General features: G+C 44.8%; 1 protein-coding gene across 4 annotated transcripts in view; it reads left to right on the top strand.

The window, feature by feature from the left end:
• The window catches only part of ETV6 (ETS variant transcription factor 6), a 241,994-nt gene that overhangs the window by 168,659 nt on the left and 49,410 nt on the right, over positions 1 to 23,925 (top strand). For all 4 annotated transcript variants that reach the window (XM_061205381.1, XM_061205380.1, XM_061205382.1 and 1 more), the window contains one exon: positions 22,923 to 23,087. In XM_061205381.1, the coding sequence (XP_061061364.1) occupies positions 22,923 to 23,087 (165 nt within the window). The remainder of the gene's footprint in view (positions 1 to 22,922; positions 23,088 to 23,925) is intronic.

Here is a 23,925-nt window from a genome sequence, read left to right as displayed (position 1 = left end):
TATATAGTAAAATCTCAGTTTATGCTTTTCCTTTCCATGCCAGAAGTTTTCAGTAATTATTCTCTTAAAAGCAAACAGAAGAGACCCTGCATGTGTGTGATGCCCCTACCTCTGCCATATTGTATTATGGAAGCCGAAAATATAGGAGTTAATGATGAAGTACATCAGAAAGGAAAATGTCTCTAAGATACCAAGCGAGGAAAACTTAGGAAGCAAGAAGAGCCAATGAATAACTCAACTGATTAGGGCCCAAAATGTCCTATACACTGGCCTAATATTATAACCCCCAGGTCTAATTTCTAGCTCAATGCCTACCCAGCCAATAGTAGGATTTTCTAGCCAGAAAGACAGCACTCACAGGGTATATTCAATTTTAATACACAAATCATTATTACTTGTCAAAAAGGCTTCTCGTTCTTTCCGTGGCCACAAAAGGCACACCTCAGCCTGGCACCATGCCAAGTCCAGTGCATGACCACAACCAGGGTGGGTTCCATGGTGGAGAGGGTGGTACCACATCAAACACAAGTAAGCTTGCATTCGGAGCTTATTGCCCAGTGGGGAAGAAGCATAAGCATGGATAAACCTAATTTAACACAGCTTCTGGAAGTCCTGTCTACAGCTTCAGAGTGCTCTGGAAGCAAAAAGACAGGAGAAAAGACATTTTTGGAAGAAGGCATCAGGGAAAGAATGACTTTAGTGCCAGGCCTTAAAGGAGAGGTGAGTTCCAGCAGGTAAAGCCGGAGGGAAAGCAGGGTCGGGTCAGGAGCAGCACGCCCACAAGCAGAGGGGCGCAGGGAGCGGCTGGACCGGGGCAGGTAGGAGAGAACGTCAGGTGAAAGGTCTTGGGTGGCAGCCACGTTAGGGTGCTGAACGCCTCTGTGAAGAGAGTGATTTTATTCTGTGTGTATTTGATGGGGAGCCTTGAAGGTGTTTAATCAAAGAAGCAATGGGGATGGTCCTTGAGGAGGATTTCTCTGGGAATACTGTATAGTCTCACGGCATATTTGTTGTAGTTTTGGTTTTATACCAATTGCAGTCTGGAGCTTGATGTCTCTGAGCCTACAGTCTGCATTTCCAGAAAAGACTGGGTCGGTGTGTTTCCTCCACTGGATGCTGCTTTTCGAGCCTTAGACTGTCCCCGGTCAGTGCTCTCCCGTTCCCTGCAGCTGATATGCGCTCAGGCCCCACAGTTCCTAACCTACAACCCCTCCCCCTCCTCCCCCTTCTCTCCCTCCCCCTCCTCCCCCTTCTCTCCCTCCCCCTCCTCCCCCTTCTCTCCCTCCCCCTCCTCCCCCTTCTCTCCCTCCCCCCTCCTCCCCCTTCTCTCCCTCCCCTCCTCCCCCTTCTCTCCCTCCCCCTCCCCCCTCCCCCTCCCCCTCCCCCCTCCTCCCCTCCCCTTCCCCCCATTACCCCAGCTTGTCTGCACTCAGGCCCAGCTCACTGCTCACTCCAGTCACTGCACGAGAAGTCGCCCCTCTCTGCACGTAGGGCACTTTCCCCCGAGCTCAGCTCCTGTGCCCCAGCCTCCCCAGTTGGGGATCCTCTCCCTTCTCTGCTCTCAGCCTCTTTCTCATTTGCATCTCGTTCCCTTCCATCTTGAAAGAAATCTGCCTGGATTGGACATCACTCTTCGCTACCACCCCATCTCTTTTTTCCCCCTCCCAGCCAAGTTTGTGAAAGGATTATCTACCTATACTCCTCATTTCCTCACCTCCCATGCCTGCCTCAACCCACTGTGGGCTGGTTTCCACCCCCATTACACCTCCGCTCTGGCTAGAATCACCTGATGCTAAATCCACTGGACATGCCTTGGTCCTCCTTATCTTGCCTCTCGTCATGAGTCTAACTACCTCCTGAGACTCGCTCTGTCTTGGCCTGCAAGATGCCACTCTCCCCTAGCTTGTCTCCTGCTGCCCCTTCAAGGGTACACCTTTTTAAAACAGTTTGCTCCTTAAATGTTTTCCTTAAATCTCATCTACTCCAGTAGCTTCAAGAATTATCAGTATGATGATGACTCCCAAATATCTTTTATATCTCACCTAGATTTTTCTCTTAAGTACCAGATGCATGTATACAACTGTGTGGGACTGCACCTCTCCACCTAGCTAGCCCACAGTCACCTCACATGAAACAAAATACACTTTCTCCCCATCAGTCCTCTGCAGCCTGGGATGGATGGACACCACTGTCTGGTGGCAGGAATCAGAAGCCTGGATTTTGTTGTTGACTGCTTCCTCCACATTGAGTTCACCTCCAAGTTCTGACAGTTCTACCTCCGTGATATCTTGAGCCCATTCTTTCTCCATTCCTTCTGCTTTAGTTCAGGCTAACATTATCTGTCATCTCCATTTCTACAACAGCCTTCAGACTGATCTTGTACCAGTCTGGCCCTGTTCTAATTCATCCTCCACGCTGCAGCTGGAGTGACCATTGGAAAACAAGATCTGATTATGTTACTCCCTTGTTTAAAATCCTTCAGTGACTCCAAGCAGCCTTAGGATAAAGTCTAAACTCCTTAGTACAACAGGCCCTTTCTAAAAATGGCTAACATTTATCAAGTGCCTCATCAATGCCGGGCACTGTTCTAAGAGCGTTACACACGTCCCAACATTCTGAGTGCTCACAACTCCCCTATGTGCGTCCTGTTACTACCCCAGTTTTACAGTTGAGGAAACTGTGTGATCTTGCCCAACATCACACAGCAAGTTGGGGAGCCAAGATTTAAACCCACACTGTGATACACCATCTTTTCTTCACAGGGCATAGCTTCTCATTCATTCAAAAATATTGAGCACCTGCAATGTGCCAGAAACTGAAGCATCGGGAATATAGCAGTAATTAGAACAGTTCTTTCACTGCTATCTTAGATTCTTGTAACTAATTACAGTAAAGATCAAAATATATTTAATCAGGAGTCTACCTTGGAGTCATAACAAAGGAGTTTTGCAAGCATATTCAGAGACTGGATGTCAAGATAAAATAACTTTAATGATAGTAATATTTGCTTCATTTAGTTTTCCAGAGTATAAAATTGCATTTAAAAGATTTTTAAATGTGCATATTCTTCAATCCAGTGAACACCAAAAAGATAAATAGCAAAGCAGGTTGAAAAAAATCCATTTACATTCTAGTGAATAAAATGAATAGTAAACAAGATAAACAGTAAAATATATAGATTTGATAGTGATAAGTGCTATGGAGAAAATAAAGCAGGAAAGATGATAAGGAAGAGTGAGAGAACAGAGATTTGTAGTTTTATATGGAATGTCTGGGGAGGACTTGAAGGAAGTGGGGATGTCTGGGAGAAGAATACTCCAGCTAAACGCACAGCAAGTACAAAGGCCCTGAGGTAGGAATGTGCCTGGTATGTGTGAGGAAAAGCAAAGGGGTCAGGGTGGGTAGAGCAGAATGAGGGAGGGGAAAGGTGGGAGGAAGCGGGCTTAGACAGGGGTTAGATCATGTGGAGCCCAAAGGTCATTTTAAGGATTTTGAGCTTAACTCTGCTTGAGAGGGGGGCCACTGGGGGATTTCGAGCAGAGGAGTGACATGTTTTAAATGGATCCTTCTGGCTGGTATATTGAGAATGGGCTGTAGGGGAACAAGGGTGGAAGCTGGGGGACAGTTTAGGCACCAGTAACAATAATCCAGGTGAGAGGTGATGGTGGGTGGCACTAAAGTGGCAGCAGCGGAGGTGACAAGAGTGGTCAGATTCTGGATACATTTTTTTTAATATTTATTTATTTATTTGGCTGCACCAGGTCTTAGTAGTGGCACGCGGGATCTTTGTTGTGGCATGCGGGATCTTTACTTGCAGCATGCGGGATCTAGCTCCCTAACCAGGGGTCGAACCCAGGCCCCCTGCATTGGGAGTGCGGAGTCCTAACCACTGGACCACCAGAGAAATCCCAGATTCTGGATACATTTTGAAGGCAGAGCCAACAGCACTTGCTGCCGGATTGGATGGCTGCAAGGTGTGGGGCGTAGGCGACAGGAAGAATAGACTTGGCATTCTCTGAGACGGAAAAGACTGGGTACAGCAGATTTAGATGGGGGACAGCAAGAGGGCGCTTTGGGACATATTAAGTCTAACATGCCTGTTAGGCATCAACATGGAGCTGCTCTATTGCTCCCTCCCCTCATTTAAACACACATTCACGAACATCTCGTGTTTTGTCCCACTGAACTACTCAAAGTTTCCCAAACTGGCTTTGCTCTGTCACATGTCCACGTTCTTGTATCCACCGTTCCCTCTGCCAGGAAAGCTGTCACCTGATCCTTCAGTTCAGTAAGTCTTCCCCAGTCTTGCACTAATGCACAGACTTGTCAATGTCTCCTTACATTCCTTTCTTCCTACCAGCATCCGTGTGTCATTCACCTCGGTGTACCCCGCACCTGACCCGAGATGCGGTGCACGGAGGGGGGCCTAATTTGTTAGATGGCTGGGTGAGTGGAGGAATAGGGGGACAGATGGACAGAGGAGCCCTCAGCACAGTTAGACAAACTGTGTTTTAATGGGAATGATGGGAATTCCCCTGGAACAGTGCCAGGTGACATCGCCCCAGACTGAAATGAAAGAAACAGCAGATGTCAGGAAGTTTCTGTGTTAATCCTGACATCTGCGTTAGAACACTCCAGCGTGGGTCCCTCTTTCCCGCACTCTCCCCACCCTCCTACCCCGGTCCTGAGTCCCGATCTCATTAATCGCAAGCCTCAGTGAACATATACCCTCCACTTTACACAGCCAGGTCTGTAGGGGAGATTTTGTTATGAAACCGGAAGAGTGTTTAACCTGATGACGGGCCGCGAGCCTGCTTCCCGCGGGCCCCCGGCTCTGCCGAAACGATCAGGCCTCATTATTTAGGAAGCTGCCTCGGCCAGGCATCACTAATTTGGACATCACTAGTTCAGATGCCTATTCATACAAATGAGCAATGACTGCAAAGTGCTTTGGTCAGTGAATTGCAAGCAGAGACAAGAGAAGGGGGTGAAGTAAAGGGAAGGCGCTAGAACATTTGAGCTTTGTTTCCTTTCCCGAAAGGACAGACATTGCTTCCTGGAAGCGGCATTTGGCAACAGGCATGGAGAATGGGAAAGATTTATTCCCCTTTGCCAAAGCTTGACAGTTCAGCTTGAGTATCTCAAATATATACATTTCTTGCAAAGTTTCCAAGGGCTGCATTAAAAAAGCCATTTTTAAAAATGATCATTCTATGGCTGCAGCCTCTGATGAGACCTGCCTGTCAGGGTTGAGTCGGGTCTTCTAAACCGACCAAACCCTAATGAGAAAGAAGGTTTTTCAAAAGCATGAAAGCTAAGTGAGAGCTGGCGGCAAACCGGCCACACCTGCAGAGGCTCTGGCATCCCACGGCTCGCTGCTTTGTGGGGCTTCTTCTGAGAGGAGCAGATGACTTGCTCCTTCTCGGGCTTCTGTGGGAAATCTGTGGCGAACACAGAACTCCATCTTTCTTGGAGCTGCAGTTTGTCACGGAGCCGGGGAAAGACTCATTTGGGGAGATCTTCACCGTTATCTAGGACTTCGGAGACGTCTGGCCTGCAGGCTGAGTCACTCAGATCTTTGTGAATTTTTTAAAATTCTGCAGTTTTTGACATCTGGCAGCCTTGACTTTTTCGTGAGAAGAAGTGTGGAAAGACAGTGAAAGGTCAGCTGTCTGTATTGTTGTCATTGTTGCTATTGTTTTAATCCCCACTAGAAATTCCTTCCCTTTGGAAGTTTTATCTTCACTGGAATAGTTCCTTAGTCCTTCCAATTAGAGAAGCCGTGTGTTCCCTGCCTTGACGTCGATGCCCACTGAGGCTCACGGACATTTTACACTGCATCTTCCCTCTGGGTTTTGTGTCTCTGCTTCCTGCACTTGGGGCTATTACCCCCTTTGGTGTGGTCAGAGGCCCCTCACATTTTTTTAAAAATTTTTGTTGGAGTACAGTTGATTTACACTGTTGTGTTAGTTGTACAGCAAAGTGAATCAGTTATACATGTACGTATATCCACTCTTTTTTAGATTCTATTCCCATATAGGCCATTAAAGAGTACTGAGTTCCCTGTGCTATACAGTAGGTCCTTATTAGTTATCTGTTTTATATACAGTAGTGTGTATATGTCCATCCCAATCTCCCAATCCGCCCCTCCTTATCCCTGGTAACTATAAGTTTTCTACATCTATAACTCTATTTCTGTTTTATAGATAAGTTCATTCGTAGCCTTTTTTTAGATTCCACATATAAACGATATCATATGATATTTGTCTTTCTCTGTCTGACTTACTTCACTCAGTATGACAATCTCTAGGTCCATCCATGTTGCTGCAAATGGCATTATTTCATTTTTTATGGCTGAGTAATATTCCATTGTATATATGTACCACACCTTCTTTATCCATTCCTCTGTTGATGGACATATAGGTTGCTTCCATGTCCTGGCTATTGTAAATAGTGCTGCAGTGAACATTGGGGTGCGTGTATCTTTTTCAATTATGGTTTTCTCCAGATATATGCCCAAGAGTGGGATTTCGGGATCACATGGTAGTTCTGTTTTTTAGTTTTTTAAGGAACCTCCATACTGTTCTCCATAGTGGCTGTACCAATTTACATTCCCACCAACAGTGTAGGAAGATTCTCTTTTCTCCATACCCTCTCCAGCATTTATTGTGTGTAGATTTTTTGATGATGGCCATTCTGACCGGTGTGAGGTGATACCTCATCGTAGTTTTGATTTGCATTTCCCTAATAATTAGTGATGTTGAGCATCTTTTCATGTGTTTTTTAGCCTTCTGTATGAGAGACCCCTCACATTAATTATCACATTTTTGCTTACTGCTACAAAACGGAGCAACAGTTCACCAAGAGACACAAGAAGATCGGTGCTCTTGTGTATGAGACACCAGAGAGATGCTGTCCCTACCAGTAGAAAGTATTCTGGGACAGAGTCTGGGAAGACAGCACGGGCAGCAGCATAGTTTTTAATCTCTTAGAACCCCCAGGTAAGAGCAGAGTAACTCAATAGCAAAACTTCAAACCCATGAACAGTGACAAAACTAGGTGACAGGATATCCCCAAGATACAATGGGGCTTTTAGATGTTAGAACAGGAAAAGCCCCAAATAGTGAGTACAGGAAAGCATAGAGGGTCAGTCTGAGAGGAATAGCTGAAAGTGGGGGTCCTTTTACTGATTCCAAGAGGGATGAGAACAGGTAGCCTGAAGGGAGGTCTAAAGGATCTAGAGCTTTTCAGCCACTGTGAGCTCTGGAACTAACCAACCAGGTCCCCCTCCAGAACGACCCTACAGTGAGAAGCTGCCCGGAGTGGAATCAAATTAAACAGGGTAGGAACAACAGAAACTTAGGGGGAAAGGTCCCCATAAGGAAACAGAACCAGGAAATTTCAGCAGTCGTATATTTGAACATGACATGAATGTAATGGAAGAGAGAGCTTTGTAAAGTTAGAATGACACCATGTTCTAAAAGTTCAGGAAAACTAATTTCACAGGGAAACAAGCAATAGAAAAGCAGTGAGTTCAAATCCCATGCAAAGTTTTTATAAGATAAAAGAAACTCAGAAGCAGAATAATATTTCTAAAGAAAGCATGCCAAAAAGACATGGCTTTGGAAAAATTCAGAACTGTGACCTATGTCCACATGAGCTGAAAGACATTAAGAAAATGATATAAAACATGGGGGAGAAAAACCAACATAAATCAGAATTAGGAAAACTTAGAAATGACATGACGGAACTCAGGAAAGAATTTTAAATGAAAAAAATGAAGTGTAAACTAGTAAGAATACAAGATGAACATATACAAAAGGTAATTTTTAAGAGAAAGGGAAGGAGACAAACTGGAACATTTTAAAAGTAAAAAAGAGATACATTTCAAGAGAAAGGGACAGATATTGACGAGGGGCAAAGTAATTTCAATATGTGATTAATAGGCGCCTGTGAAGAAGAAAAACTAATAAGCAAGCTTGGGTCTGCACCACTCCGACCTCTGCCTCTGTCCTCACGCGGCTGTCTCTGTCCTCACGCGGCTGTCTCTGTCCTCACGCGGCTGTCTCCTCTTCTGTGTCTTTCCTCCGTGTTCTCTCATGAGGACCCTTGTCATTAGACTTAAGGCCCCCAAATAATCCAGGATGAGCTCATCTCGAGATCCTTAATTACATCTGCAAAGGTCTTTTTTCAAGCAAGACCACATTTGCAGTTTCTAGGGGTTAGAACACAGACACGTCTTTTGGGGGCCACCTTTCAACCCTCTATAGCTGCTGAGCTAGCAGGTGCCAGAAACAGGATTTGAATCTCATTTTATAATAAAGTTGCGAAAGGAAAATTTTAATATTTCCAGCAAATTAGCAATTCCTGCCAAGAAACTAAAGTAGGCAGCATGCTTTATAAATAGCAGGACAGTAGGAGGTCAGCCTGCAAGCACCTGGAGACCTTGCCCTGGCCCCCACTCTGCCCAGCCTCTCAGAAGCACGTGTGCACTTTGTGAGTGAACATTCCTGGTGTCGTGAGTGAGGTGCCACTCGTTCTGTTCACAGGAGGGACCCAGGCCTCTCCGGAGCTCAGAACGCTCATGTCTCTATTGTAGCTCTCACGCCTTGTCTAGTGCAGAACTGAAAGCTCCTTGGAGAGTCAGAAGCCGTAACCCCTGCAGGTGAAAGTGTGCAAGTCTCGTTCCTTTTGGTGCCTCTAGCATCCTGCCACTGGGCTGTGGCGACCCCCACTAGCCTTAAAACTTGAGAGTTGCTCACTCTTTCCTCTGACTCATTCATCCGACTATGTAACAAAGCTAAAGTGTGAACGATGATATTGATTCCATGTGTTCCTTTGACCAGCGTTCCCTCCCACAGAGGTCTCCGTGCCTTCATCCAAAGGAGTGAATAATATATAACTTCAGACCGGATGACGGAGCCAAAGAAAAAGACATTTTGTGGCCAGGGAGGGTCCCTCGGTGCCCCTTTGACCCCCTGAGCCGGCCAGGGAGGGTCCGCTTTGGCCCCTGAGTCGGCCCAGTCACCCCACCTCCCAGCCTCTGGGGCCGGGGGTAAAGCGGAAGGTGTGTGTCCCTGCCTCTGCCTGTGTGTCCGCTGCTCTGTTAGGGGGCAAGGGCTTGGTTTGGTTTGGTTTTTAGATTTTCCTGATTCCAAGTGATCATCTTAAGCCTGGAAATCCAGGGATTAGTAACCTTCACAGCTCTGATACTGGGGAATATAACCGGTGAGAAACAAAGACTACAGCTTTTTAGGTGAATCCATCTCTGAAAGTAGATTCACATTTCCCCGTGAGTCCTCTCGGTAAAGAAGGGACGAGGGGATGAGGAGAGGAGAGTAACCTTGACACACACGTACACGCACACTCACACACACAATTATATTGAAACAGAAGTTGCTTCTCCACGTGTGATGTGTTTCGTTTCACGAGGCCTCCGCGACGCTGCTGAAGTGATTTCACCCCGCCTGTACTCACAGGCCACCTGGCCTTCCTCCCGCGGAATCAGCATCTGCTCGGACAGCCTCAGGGCCTTCGAAAACACTGGAATCCCTCCCCAAAGAGTCAGGGAAGAAAAGAAGGAAGGAGTGGGGGAGGGGGGGGTGCGTGGAATTCTCCTTCAAAGAAGACGTTTTCCAGAAAAGCACTGCTTTATTGACACAAGTGTGTTCGGTTGCTTGAACCCCTGGTGCAATCTGCCTTTTGGGCCCTGGGCACGTTGCTGAGGTCTGTGGAGTTAGCATGGTGAAAGGTAAATGCTTCTTAGAGTCTCCCCTCCACCTCCAGCCTCCTGGTCTCCTCCGAGGATGCAGTGATCATAGCGACTCTCCATCCTGAGAAAAGGCAGCCTGCTTTTTAGTTTCCTTGGAATAAAGAGAATCCGGGAGGGGAGGGACCAAGCGCAGCTGAACCACACACGGGAGAGCCCCTGCCCGTCCAGAACGAGAATGAGTTCTGCTCTTGTTACACTTTGCAAAGGAATGTTCTGCAGACTGGCAGGCACAGGAGATGATCCTGTGCGGTTTACAAGAGCAAAAGGGGACAGAAAGGATACTCATTCCCGTTTATACGGACACCCATAGTAGATCATCTGTGTTCTGTGGATCGTGCAAATCCAATAAGATCTTTAGATTCTCTGTACCCCATCCATTTCTATGGAGGATTAAAAAACCTTCTTGCACCAGCTTTCCACAACCAGTTTCCATTTGCTTGCTAAATCTATTTGAGGAACATTTCAACTCTCTTCATATCTATTTTTCCTACATACTTATTTCTTCTTAAAATTGGGCTTTTTTGTGTGCATAAATATCAGTATAGTTGAAAATAAAAACGTATCTCTCTGCCCTGCAGTTTGAGAAATTCTGCCCTTAATTGCCTCCTTCCTTTAGAAATTCGTCTTTCAAGGGTCTCTCGCTAGGTCAGCCCAGTTGCCTCACATTCATAAATTAATTTGCAGTGATTAACCTTCACCGGTATGAATAAAAACTTGCAATATGTTAGCAATGAGTTCTAAACTGCCTGAAGAGGGGACGTTTTGTCTTTAAGGTCAGGTGTGTGCCTTTCACAAGGAAATGACACCCAAGTTGGCTTTCATCACTTCATTGCCCATGCCACCCTTCCCCCCACCAATTTCAGAGTGAGAGGAGGGCAGCCTGCCTGCCTCTCTGTGCTCTTCTCCTCCCCAGAATATCAGAAGAGATGTGTGTGTGTTTCTCTCCTCAAACCTAATGTGGTTTTTGCATTATATCCCTAGACCATCTCATCAGACCTACTTGCATGAACGAGGCTAAAATCAGTTCTAAACTGATCTTCTAAGCATCCATCGATAAATTTGAGTTAGTCCACCAACTTGGACATGGCAGGCGAATATTGGTGTGCGTGGGTCTATGCATCTCCAAAGAGGGTCGGTAGCTCTCACTGAATTCTGAAAGGGGTCCATTACCTCCTGAACTTAAGAAGTACTGCTCTCAACTGCCCTATTCTCCTTTATCACGACACCATCACCGTCATCTCTCCTTTCAATGTAACTTTCGGTAAAATGTTGATATTTTGTTCGTTGTGAATGTTTGCATTTATTTTGATTTTAAAATAATGCATTACACTATCATTATTTTTTGTGATTCCTGAGTTTTCTGGCACTACCTTAAATTTTACATCCGAAGTGAGTGCCTCACTTGCCTTACCTTAATCCCAGACCTGAGTGAGCTCTTAACCCAGCCTTCCTTCCTCTGGCCTCTCACCTGCTTCCCAGCCTGCACATGGATAACGCCAGCCCCCTCCTTAAAGCCCTGTGCTGGGCTCGTACCTCCTGCTAGACCCTTCACATGGCTCCCAAGAACCCTGGTTGCAGCTTCTGAGGTTCCAGTGAGCTGCAGAAGGTATTTCAGTCTCCCAAAGACATGTGACAAAATACAACAAATCTGCCCTGCCCAACCCCCCAAAATGCACTGAGCACTTCCCGTGTACCAGGCATGGTGCAGAATCTTTATTTGGGTTATCTCACTCCATATTTAAATTTGCCCTAGGAAGTAAGTACTATTCTTGGCCCCATTTGACTGCTGGGGAAGCTGAGGTTCAGAGATGTCACTTACCCAAGGCTACTGGGCAGGTGGCTAGAACCAGTATTTGAACTCAGGACTGTTTGACTCCACAGCCCAGGTTTTTATCTAAAATATTCCATGCCTCTCTCCACGTTGGGCTTGCTGCCCAGAGGCAGAAATGAGGAGGAATGGTCCAACTCATGTTTGTGAGAATGAGTAGGAGGCCCTGGGCCAGTTTTGCTGTCAACAGGTTTGCTGATAAAAACCCCTTTGTGGCTAAAACTGAGTGAAAGCCAGAAAAGTCCACAAAATGAAGTTTATAAGGAAAAAGTTTTCTAGGGAACAGAATAGGACTTTGGATCTAAACATGAATGTGTAGTATTCTTGCTCTTGGGGTTTTAGCTGAAAAGACACCAGAATAACCTTCTAACCTCCACTTGGAAACTGAGTGCTGAGATACAGGGTAACCTTGAGGACAAAAACTAGGAAATGTTTTGGAACGTCCCCTAGTGACAGAATTTGTGTGCCGAGAGCAGTTTTGAGCAAATAACACATCCAGAGTTAGAGGCAGACCCAGAGGAACGGGAATGCCGGAGCTTGTCAGAATCTACCCAGGACTGCAGTGTGGGCCAGGGGCGCTCAGCCTATGGGGAAGGGTAAGGAGTCAGGAAAGACCCCTGGGAAGTGCTCTGGGAAGCAGCAGCTTAACAGGCTCTGATGATACTTTGTTTTATTTTGGAGCATTTATTTATCCTAAGAAACCCTGCCCACTGCACCTCCTTTGCGGAGGTCAGAAAGGGCTCCGCGCGTTCTGGATCCGCAGCTAAACCAGACCTGCAACTCAACCTGCCACAGTTGAGTTATGATTTATTATTCCTAATTCTTTTGCATTTTTACAGTGCCTTTTATAGTGCATTAAAGTGCAAGGGGCTTTTATATCCTTTATTTCCTTTGACCCAGAGGAAGTTCACTGGACATATACAGAAGACCAGGAGCTGGAGTTCTGGTCTGAGGCCCACTGTGACCTTGGGAAAGTCCCTCAACCTCTCTGAGTTTCATTTTCTTCTGCAAATACAGTTGTGCCAACCTAAGCTCCCTCACAGAATAGTCGCTGGGATGCCATGAATGTGGAAGTGTTACCACCAGGGTTCTTGGCCTCCTTAATCAATAGAAATTGATAAGAGACCAGACGAGAAATTCAGGCAAGGCTTTATTGGGGCCCCTGCTGCAGCAGTGGGGAGTGAAAACAAGTAGCAGCTTCCCTTGCTTACTCTCCGAGGGGGCAGGCGAGCTGGTTCTTTATATGGGGTGAGGGTAGGGGTGTGTCCAGGGGGTTGGGCTGGAGGGGTGGCTTAGATCGTTTGCACACCCCTTTGTGGTGTTGAGTGCGGGGGGCATGTGCAGTACCCCGCTTTTGCTCCGGACACCTTGCTTTTGCTCCTGGCTCCTCAGAAGTGGCAGTTGGGCTTTCTGGTCTTTTTGTATCTTATTGTCCGTAATTTACCCCAACTGCACATGCACGCAGTTATTTTTAGTCCCTTATAGTTTCTTTGTATTTTGTTGCTCCCTGAGACGCTTCTTCAGGTGCAAGCACTGCAGCAGTGGGTCCCAGGTCCCAACCTGTCTGAGAAGCATCTGGTAATGGCAGTGAACTGCACAGATCAGAGGTGTCCCACCTGGTGAGAATGTTGGTAGGAGAGGGTGGGAGTGACAGGCTGCAGAGCTGGCCCAAGGTGGGGTACTAGTATTGGGGTTCTTTGGCCATACAGTCTGGCATTACCAGGGGACCGTCGTGTGCCAAGCATGATGTGAGAATCGCTGAAATCGCCTTCAGCTACACACATGCACGTTTTAACTCTTAACACATGAGCCTACCAGTTAGCAATTTGATCTCCCAGAAGGTAGAAGCAGCAATGAGGGGCACTGCTAATTTGGACACATGTCTGACAAATGAGGAGGAATTGGCTGGCGAAGGAGAAATGATGGAAATTTCGGTGAGAATGAAAACATTATCTTGGAATTGGGTAGGGAATTGAAAGGCATGAGCAGATGTGTTTTCTTGCCTTGAAGAAGGGAAATGACTTAAATTGAGGGGAAGACTACCTATGGGCCCATGATCTGAAAGAGGCTAAAACCAAGTCTAGAGAATCAGGGTGCTCTTGCAAATGAAATTCTGACATATCAACTGCACAGGGCATGAGAAGGGAGGAAGACAACTAAAGAATCGGATGAGGCTGATGAGGGGACCTTCTCTGATGAGCTCAATTTTAAAATAGATCCTTTTAAATATGAAAGTAATACATGCTTAATAGAATTGGGAAATAAAAAATGAAAAGGAGATAGTAAACATCACCTGTAACTCAGTTGAGTGACAGTTGCTGTTAATATTTTTATGTTGCATTATAATATTTTTCTGTAAGTTGTTTGAGATTATAATATATATGCACACATGCTATTTTGTGATTTTCCATATGAATAGACACTCTTTATAAATATTATGTTATTGGCTGCATAATTTTCTAACCAGAGATGTTGTTTATAGTTTACTTAACTATTTCCTTATTGATGTTCCCAGTTTTTCACTATTAAAAATAACACTGCAATGAACATCTTTGTGCATGAACGATTTCTCTGTATCCTAAATTATTTTCTTAAGCTAGATTCTCAGAAGTTAACATTTACAGGGCTCTTAAACTATCACCAAGTTATTTACTAGAAAGATTATGCCAATTTATCTTCCCACTGTTTTCTGTGTGCCAGTCTAATGAGCTCAGATTTTTTAAAAGATGTATATAGTGGATGAAATAACAAGTTACTGAAAATGAAATCTTTTTAAAAACAAAAAATGAAATTTTGTCATTTACAACAGCATGATGTACCTGGAGGGCCTTATGCTAAGTGAAACAAGTCAGACAGAGAAAGACAAACACTGTATGATATCACTTATATGTGGAATCTAAAAAATACAACAAACTAGTGAATATAATAAAAAAAGAAGCAGACTCACAGATATAGAGAACAAACCAGTGGTTGCCAGTGGGGAGAGGGGAGGGGGGAGGAGAAATGTAAGGGTATGGGAAGAAGGGATACAAACTACTATGTGTAAAATAAATAAGCTACAAGGATATAGTGTACAGCACAGGGAATATAGCCAATATTTTATAACAACTGTAAGTGGAGTATAATCTTTAAAAATTGTGGATTACTATATACCTATAACGTATATAATATTATACATCAACTGTACCTCAACAACAAGACAATTTAACATATAAAGGAGAGATTTTTAGGTCTAGAATGTTAAAACTAAAAACTATGGGAGATGCTTAAGAAAGCTGTGTTTGGAGGGGCAGGAAAAGAATAAGCACGGTATCAGCATGCAGATTGGGTTGGGTGGCAAACAGAAAACAAAACTGGGCAACTTCTCTCTTTCTTCCCTCTCTTCCATCAAGGAGGGTGATTGTCAGACTGAAACAGGTAGTACGAACTGACATGAGGGAATTGAAGCCCAAGATGGGTGAATTGATTGTAAAAGTGAATCTAAGTTGTTCTAAATAAATTCAAGGCTCTTGGCCCAGACAAATGACATCCCAGAATAAAGAACTTACAAGGGTGAAAGGCCACTGACGGTGATCCCTAAGCATTGTGGGAAATGGAAGAGGCACTAAAAGAAAGAATATGAGCCGTTGTTTACCTGACAGAGTAGAAAAAGGAAAAAAGGCAATATGTACAGACTAAAAACAGCTAACCTATTATAACTTTTAGATGAAACTCAGGAGAGATTTTCAAACATATACGTTATAAGCACTTAGGAAAAAGTTATCCCTTCGGAACCAACCACCTTCTCCTTCTCTTCATCTTCTTAAATAAGGTTGCTGTAACCTTTGTAGTTATTGTATTTCTGGACATCAAGAAAGCATTTTATTTGAATTTCAGATGGTTCCATTTATGGCTGAACTGGAAAGATGTAGTCCATGTATTTACATGCATTGATAATTGAACACCTGTACCCAAATGGAGCCAATAACTGGATCAGTCTCCATCTGCAAGGAGGTGGCTGGCGTGTCACCAGAGTGCTCTCATGTCAGCCCTCACCTAATCAGCCCTTTGTCAGTAACCTGTTGAGGTGACAGGTGCTAATCAAAGCCACAGACGACATGCAGCTACAAAGTATTGATGATACTACAGATAGGTCCAAATCTGGAGGGACTGCTGCAGGCCGGGATGATGATGGAAAATAGCAAGATGAAATCTAATACGGATTAATATACATTCTTACAGTTGGGTTCCAAACAGCAGCCATATATGTGCAGGGTAGGGAGATTATAAAAATGATAATGGTAAATAACTATTAAGTGCTTTTGCTCTATGCCAAATACTGTCCTTTGTATTTTATATCATCATCATTTGTATCATCTTACTCTATCCTAGCTTTATGTCATCTGCCAATTTGACAAGCATGTCATCTATGATTCAGTGGCACTTGCTTCACAAGTTGAAAGTTGTCCCCATTCTCCAGTTGAGGCAAGTGAGACACAGAGAGGTTAAGAAACTTGTCCGAGATCACACAGCTGGGAAGTAGAGTTTCCGTGCTGGTGTTCTGTGCCTACATGTTTAACCACTGTGAAAGTTCACACAATCACTGAAACTTTTTTTTCTCTCTCTCTCTCTCTTTTTTTAAATCCTGAATTTAACTTGATGTCCTGCCAAAACACCAAATAACCTTAGACAGAGAGGCAAGGAGTCAATAAATATGGACTTCGGGCTAGACCAACTGGGTTCAAATGTTGGCTCTTCCACTGGGTATGTGACTTTGGCTGCATCACTTAACTTCTCAGTGCTCCAGTTTTCTTCTCTGTAAATGAGGATAGTGAATGTTTCTATTGTACAGGATTGCTGTGGGGATTAAATGAGTTGCATACAGAAGGCATTTAGAACAGTGCCTTTCACACAGTAAATGCTGGTAAGTGTTTGCTGTTACAGACATCCCTGGGTATCCGCATGGGGGGATTGGTTCCAGGACCCCCTCAGATACCAAAATCCACAGATGCTCAAGTCCCTTATATGAACTCGTGTAGTATTTGCATATACCCTACACACATCCTCCCATATACTTTAAATCATCTCTAGATTACTTATAATACCTAACACAGTGCAAATGCTATGTAATTTGTTGTGACTACAATGTAAACACTATGTAAATAGTTGCCAGCACACAGCAAATTCAAGTTTTGCTTTTGGGAACTTTCTGGAATTTTTTTTTCTGAGTATTTTTGATCCGCAGTTGGTTGGATGTGGAACCTCGATACGGAGGGCAACTGGAGAATCCATATGGTGGGGTGTTAAGAGTTGGGTCCTGGTTTTCAATCCCAGCACCACCATTTCCATTTACTGTGTGTGGCAGTTTTCTCCTCTACAAAACGAGAAGGAATAATCGTTGTCATCGAGACACCGTGGGAGGTTGGAAAGAGTCAGGGAACCTGGGGCAGCTTGATCCTGGTTCAGTCTCTTAACTTTTCCCAGCTTCAGCTGCCTAATGAATAAGAGGCAGTGGCAGTTGTCTTCTACGATTCTGTCCTCTAAGCCACAGAATCTGCAGCCAGTTCCTGTGTATTCAGAACGTTTAGGATAAAGGGTGTTTTTGATGAATGTTTACTATAGCAAAAGAGCTTGAATTGAGTATTATGCAAACCAGCAACATCCTCTAATGACTCTGAGCCTCTGTTTCCTCATCTGTTAAATTGAAATGAGACTAAAGTGGGTTTCACAGGGCTTTTTGGAGAATTACCTGAGGTCATACACGTGAAAACACCTTCTTAAAATGTTGTTTATTATTGCCGTTACCGGGTTATAACTTTTCCAAGAATTAGAATATAAAAAAATACTCGTAAGCACCAAACTCTATTTAAAGTAACTTAATCTGTTTTCCGTGATTCAGAGGAGCCTTCAGGAAGTTACAAAATCTCAGGGTCATTGTCGTGAGCATGGAGTAGCTCTGTAGAAAAAGGGTCCCGGCTGCTTGTATTCTTTGGGTTTTAGGATTCAAGTTAAATGGGAGCGTCTTGACCGTATTAAACCCAGAAGGGAAGAGAGATCACATACTCTAAGCCCCTCGTTTTACAGATGAAGCCACTGAACCAAAGAGAAACTGAGTGGCCGGCCCAGCATCACATGTTAATTAATGGCAGATCTGGGAATAAAATCCAGGCTCCTATCTCGCAGCATGCTTTCCGTCGTTAGTTTAAACATAACTCAAAAGGTCTGAATCGAGGCTAAGAGTGTACTGATGAATGTGGCTGCTGCTTTGAACATGGAATTGGAGAAGTATCACAAGGAAGTTTAAGGGTCTGGGTATGTCATTGAAGGGTACGGCCCCATGAACTTGACTTGACCCACTTGGGGAAAAAAGTGCGGTGGAACCCTTAGTAATTTTCTTAATCATAGCAGTTCATTTCTTCTGTGCAAAATCCTTCTCAGCTATGCTCTGAAATTAATTGGCGTTAAAAGTGCGGGTCTTAGGGTGGCTTTCACAGGCTTGGTATGTGCCCAGGGAGTAGCATAATGTAGGTATGGAATAATGGTCTCTCTGTCTTTCCTTTTTACTAGTGATCATTAACATGTATATTCTCCAACTTTGTTGCGCTAACATTGCAAGACATAACTGTAAAACAAGTTACATGTGACGCGTTCCTCCCTGGTCTTGCCCGTGTTCTGTTACACTAGCAACTGTCTACGCAGGATCGGTGTGTGCACAGCAAGTACCTGTGAGCAAGTAGCTAGTGACGGTAGAGCCTTATTCCTGGATGCGTTAAAAACAGAGTCTCGCCTACACCTCCCTCTTCTTCCCATGTATAAATCTATTTCTCCAGGGATCTACAGGGGGTTTTTTTTGCTCTGTTTTTAGTCTGTTGATAACTTGAGAAACCTCCCAGGATCAAAGTCTCGGAGGGGGAGGATTCAATTCACTCAGTCTTTTCGGAATCCCCAGTAGATGTTGAAAATCAATCTGCATTCTGAATCTGGATGGGAAATACATGGGTCAGCAGAATGTGGTGGATAAGAGCACAGACTCAGAAACCCGGTGCCCTGGGTTCGAAATCTCAGCTCCTCTTGTTTTTTTGGTCACTGTGGTCGTGTGCCTTTGGGCAAATCCCTTAAATGCACTGGGCCTTAGTTTCGTCAACTGAAACCCTCTCTCATAGGTTACTGTGAGCATGCAGTCAAATGAACTGATATTTATAAAGTGCTCAAAATGGTGCTGGGTGACTATTAAGTGAATTAAATGGTCCTGATTCGATGGGAGTGACCTCTCCATCCAAGGCTCTAACACCCAGGCCTTAGGGCCCTGAGGTTTGAGGAAAGGAGGCTTCTTTTTCCTCAATTAGAATGGCAGAGCACATCCTACACCAGGACCTTTTTATTCTATTGAATTGAAAAGGGTATAGCAGTGGGACTTGACTTTGAACACCAAAGTTTATCAGACCTCTTTCCGGCTCGGTGAGGGTGTCCGCATTCTCTCTTTGGAAGAGCGGTGATTCTGATTAGTTTATTGCCTGGCCTCCAGCAGGCAGCCTAGTCTGTCGGGGTCACTTTTGTACAACTGCTAGGATTGCCACGGTGTTCCCGGGACAGACTGTGACTCGCCAGGTCCCCTTAGCCCACAAGCATTCAGTCGGTCCCTGGTGAGGGGGTTTCCACGTGATGGCTCCGCTTGCTTCGGGGGCCGGGCTGTGGGAGAGATTAATGGGAAGTGAAAAGAGAAACAGTTGTTCTTAACCGGCAGGGCTGTTTGGAGTGTGTGGCTCTTCTTGTATTTAGGGAAAAGATTACTCATGCGTATTTTCTTCCATAGAATATAAAGAACCTCAAATTACTACTTGTGTACCCACCCCCTTCTCACCCGCCTCCCTCGCTTCAGTGTCTCCTCTGCAGAAACTTCAGCATTTTACTCTCATTTCCCCTCCCGAGCGGGATTCAGTTCTGTTTTTGCTTTGGCACTCCCTCTTCCAATAAGCTACCCCGTCCTTTTTCCTGTTTCTGACCAAGCATCTTCTGCTCTGCGGCCCTCTTGCCCCGAGGCAGTTCCTTAGGCCACGCTTGGCTGGTCCTCACATTCGTCCCCTAAGGGCTGGCTGTGCTCTTGCCCCCTGCGTGAAGGAGAAGAAGGGAAAAGTCCCTAATAACTAATCACTCTGCTGTTCCCGTTCAGAGGTGACCCCATTGACTGTAGGAAGTCAACTCTAAGGGTTTGTGTTGTTTTTTTTTAACCAGTTCAAAAGTCGAGGTCTTGCTGAACCATTTTCACACCCACACACACACACACACACACACCTCACAGTGATCCCAGATATGCATTTTCAAGGTCATTGGAAAGAGCTGGGATACCTCCTATCTCCAAGGACCTTTTTTTTTTTTAACTTTTTAAAAATGCAATTTTTTTTTGTTTTTTAATGTATTATTTATTTGGTTGCACCAGGTCTTAGTTGTAGCAGGTGGGCTTCTTAGTTGCGGCTCACGGGCTCCTTAGTTGTGGCACGTGGCCTCCTCAGTTGCAGTATGCATGTGGGATCTAGTTCCCTGACCAGGGACCGAACCCGGACCCCCTGCATTGGGAGCGTGGAGTCCCATCTACCGTACCACCAGGGAAGTCCCTAAAAATGCAACTCTTAAAGGTTACAGTTATTACCAAATATTGCCTATATTCCCCGTGTTGTACAATACATCCTTGAGCCTCTTACACCCAGTAGTTTGTACCTCCCACCGCCTGACCCCTATACTGCATCCCCCCACCAGTGGTAACCGCTAGTTCTCTGTATCTGTGAGTCTGCTTCTTTTTTGTTATATTCACTAGTTTGTTGTATTTTTTAGATGCCACATGTAAGTGATATCATTCAGTATTTGTTTTTCTCTACCTTATTTCACTTAGCATAAGGCCCTCCAAGTCCATCCATGTCCCAAGGACCTTTTTTTTTTTTTTTTTTTTAATGTTATTTTATTTTTGGCTGTGTTGGGTCTTCGTTGCTATGGGCAGGCTTTCTGTAGTTGCGGTGAGCGAGGGCTACTCTTTGTTGCAGTGCATGGGCTTCTCATTGCGGTGGCTTCTCTTGTTGTGGAGCACGGGCTCTAGGCATGCAGGCTTCAGTAGTTGTGGCACGTGGGCTCAGTTGTGGCTCGCGGGCTCAGTAGTTGTGGCTCACGGGCTCAGTAGCTGTGGTTCGCGGGCTCTAGAGCGCAGGCTCAGTAGTTGTGGCGCATGGGCTTAGTTGCTCCGCGGCATGTGGGATCTTCCCAGACCAGGGCTCGAACTCGTGTCCCCTGCATTGGCAGGTGGATTCTTAACCACTGCACCACCAGGGAAGCTGAGGGCCATTTTTAATAGGCATTGCTTCTTGGCCCAGTCAAGAGTCCAAAACAAAACCTTGAATTATTTAGTGGCTGTGTTTATTCTAAAGATCATAGAGCAGTAACATACTACACGTTATTATTTTACAATGCCCCTTTTTTCACGTGAAAAAAAAAATCATAAAACTTAAAAACCAAGGAAAAAACTCTCAATGCCCATCTCTAATTATTTCAGTGCGCATAGTGCTTTACTGGTGCCCTACACAGTGGACCAGTTTCAAAGAGACTTCCCCAGAGTCCAAGGAAGCCGGTTGCCATTCTTTAAAACTAGACTTTGCAAAGAAACCACCTGGAAGACAGAGCCAGTTGTCATGCCCAGAGGCCCTGGATCTTCTCAAGGGCATCTGAGCCATTCCATTCCCCAGTCCACCCGGGAGGAAAAGCAGCCCATCCAAATAGACCAGACAGTTCTTTGTCATGCCTGACAGAAGGATGAAAGGTGCTTCTTTCCAGGATCAAACCGAAGGACACTGTCAGAGCACACGCTTGGAGTCTCCTTAGCAAGCTGAAGTAACTAAATAGAGAGACTGAAGCTCCTCTTAGCAAACACTGATCCTGTTGTATTTGAACTATTAATTCATACGATATTTTAGAGAATAAAGCACTCTTGAGCATCTAGCTTCTTTTAACCCATCAGTTCCCAAACAGCTTGGTTTCAGGATATCTTTTGATTCTTTAAGATTATTCAAGACCCCAAATGCTCATGTGGCTTATATCTATCTATATTTACCGTATGGGAAATTAAAACTGAAAATTTTAAATATTTGTTATAATATATGTAAAAATATTGGTTAACTCACTGAAAAATAATAAGCCAAGTATATGTTAACATAAATATATATTTATGAATATATTTTCCAAAACCAAAAAAAAATTAGTGAAAGAGTGGCATTGTTTTACATTTTTTACAAGTCTCTTTAATGTCTAGCTTCATAGAAAATGGATGGATTCTCATGTCTGCTGTAATATCACATGCTGTGTAGCCTCTAGAAAATTCCACCGTATGCTCATGAAGGAATGAGAATGAAAAAGGCAAATAACCTCTTAATATTGTTATGAAAAGAGTCTTGACTTCATAGACACCCTGAAAAGGTCTTGGGAACCCTGAAGGGTCCCGGGATCACACTTTGAGAACGACTGTTCTAAACCACTTGAATGATATGTCCAAGATTTCCCACAACTGCAAACTCAAATAAAAACATAGATTCACAGTCAGGCTTCCAGACAGAGACCCAGCCCGAGCCATCCTCTCAGCCTCAGTGGCTGCCCTCCCTTTAACCCACTCCTGGTCCTACTCAGAGGACCAGAGTTCAAGTACCACCCCTACCAGGAAGTTCTGACATCAGCAAGTACAGTAAACAGGCGAAAGACCTTTCATCCTTACCTTGCCCTCTCATTCCCAGAGGCTAGCCTGATAGCTTCCCAGAGGTGAGTGAGTTGCTCTTCCTGGAAGAAGTTTCAGGGAACACTTCATTATTTGGCATCTCTGGAAGGTCAAGCCCCGCTCTGGAACATTCTCACTTTGAAAGGAGGCTGGGCTACAATCAGATCAGCTCTGATTCTGAAGTCGCCTCCAAAGCACATTGACATTTGTCATGACTCTGAGCCCCCTCAGGTGCTTCAGGCCCACTATACAGTTGCACTTTCAGGGCAGACCAGGAATCCAGACACCCCTGGAGCTGGAGCCGGGCAAGGAAGGACAGGGCTGTGAGACCTACGGTTCCTTAAAGACATAAAAAGGGATTTTTTTTTCCCCCATTTTGCCTTTAAATAAAAAGTTCATTTGATATCGCACTTTGCCACTCATGAAGCTTGAGTTTTACCTGGGATTCAGAGTGGAACCTAAGGGCTCTTCAGATATGGAGACTCAATTTCATTAACCATTCGGAAATCTTTTCCCTTTATTTCAACTGTCTAACTGACAAGACCTTTTTTTCTCTCTCTCTCTCTTTTCTTTCTGCCTTGCTGTCTCTCCAACAGGCTTGCAGCCAATGTACTGGAGCAGAGATGACGTAGCCCAGTGGCTCAAGTGGGCTGAAAATGAGTTTTCTCTAAGGCCAATTGACAGCAACACGTTTGAGATGAATGGCAAAGCTCTCCTGCTCCTGACCAAAGAGGACTTTCGCTACCGGTCTCCTCATTCAGGTGAGAGTCTGGACATGGGCTCAGCCTGGAAAGTCTGGTAGCCAGAGTTGGCCTTTGTCACCACTTACCCTCCCAAGAGATCTCCACATCAGGTCACCGTGAACGCAAGGGCAATGACCCAGCTTAGTAGAGGACAGATCCTGCTGACGTAGGTCAGTTTGAGGGGAGAAGAGAAAGAATTTCCAGGTCCAGGGGAAACTTTTAAGGTTAGGAGAAGTAACCCAGTTCAGACCTATAGACCCTGGAACTTAAGGGATCTCATTGTACCACCCAATAAGGAAGAAAATGCATTCTGGCCCTCTCTCTCTGCCTGGCTTCTGATTCTGAAGACTTTTACAAGAGATACTTGAGCGTGAGTGTAGATTGCAAACTGCTCAGTTAAAAACAGAGACAGGAAGACTTCCCTGGAGGTCCAGTGGTTAAGACTCCGCACTCCCAATGCAGGGGACGCGGGTTTGATTCCTGGTCAGGGAACTAAGATCCCACATGCCGCGTGGTGCAGCCAAAGAAAACAAAAAACAAAACAAAAACAAAAACAAAATAACAAAAGACAGCAGAGGAAGGGGAATGAGCACTGCTGAGGTAGGAGGAGTAGAAAGGAAAGAAGAATCGAGGGAACAAGAGAGAAGGGCTGGGAAAGGTGGAGATCCTAGTAGCCCAGGCAAGTTTAGAAACAAATGCCCAGGGCTTCAAGAGATTTCCTTTAGAAGTACTGAATTCTTTGAAGTAATGCATCTTGTAACTTGTAGAACCCCTGAAAAATACAAGCAACGCATCTAACTAGAAAGATTTTTCAAAATAAGGGCTCCTGAACCCACATGGGAAGGTTTCATTCAGT

The sequence above is a fragment of the Eubalaena glacialis genome, chromosome 11 (genome assembly GCF_028564815.1).
Source record: "Eubalaena glacialis isolate mEubGla1 chromosome 11, mEubGla1.1.hap2.+ XY, whole genome shotgun sequence".
NCBI lineage: Eukaryota > Metazoa > Chordata > Mammalia > Artiodactyla > Balaenidae > Eubalaena > Eubalaena glacialis.
This window is presented reverse-complemented; position numbering and strand designations above follow the sequence as displayed.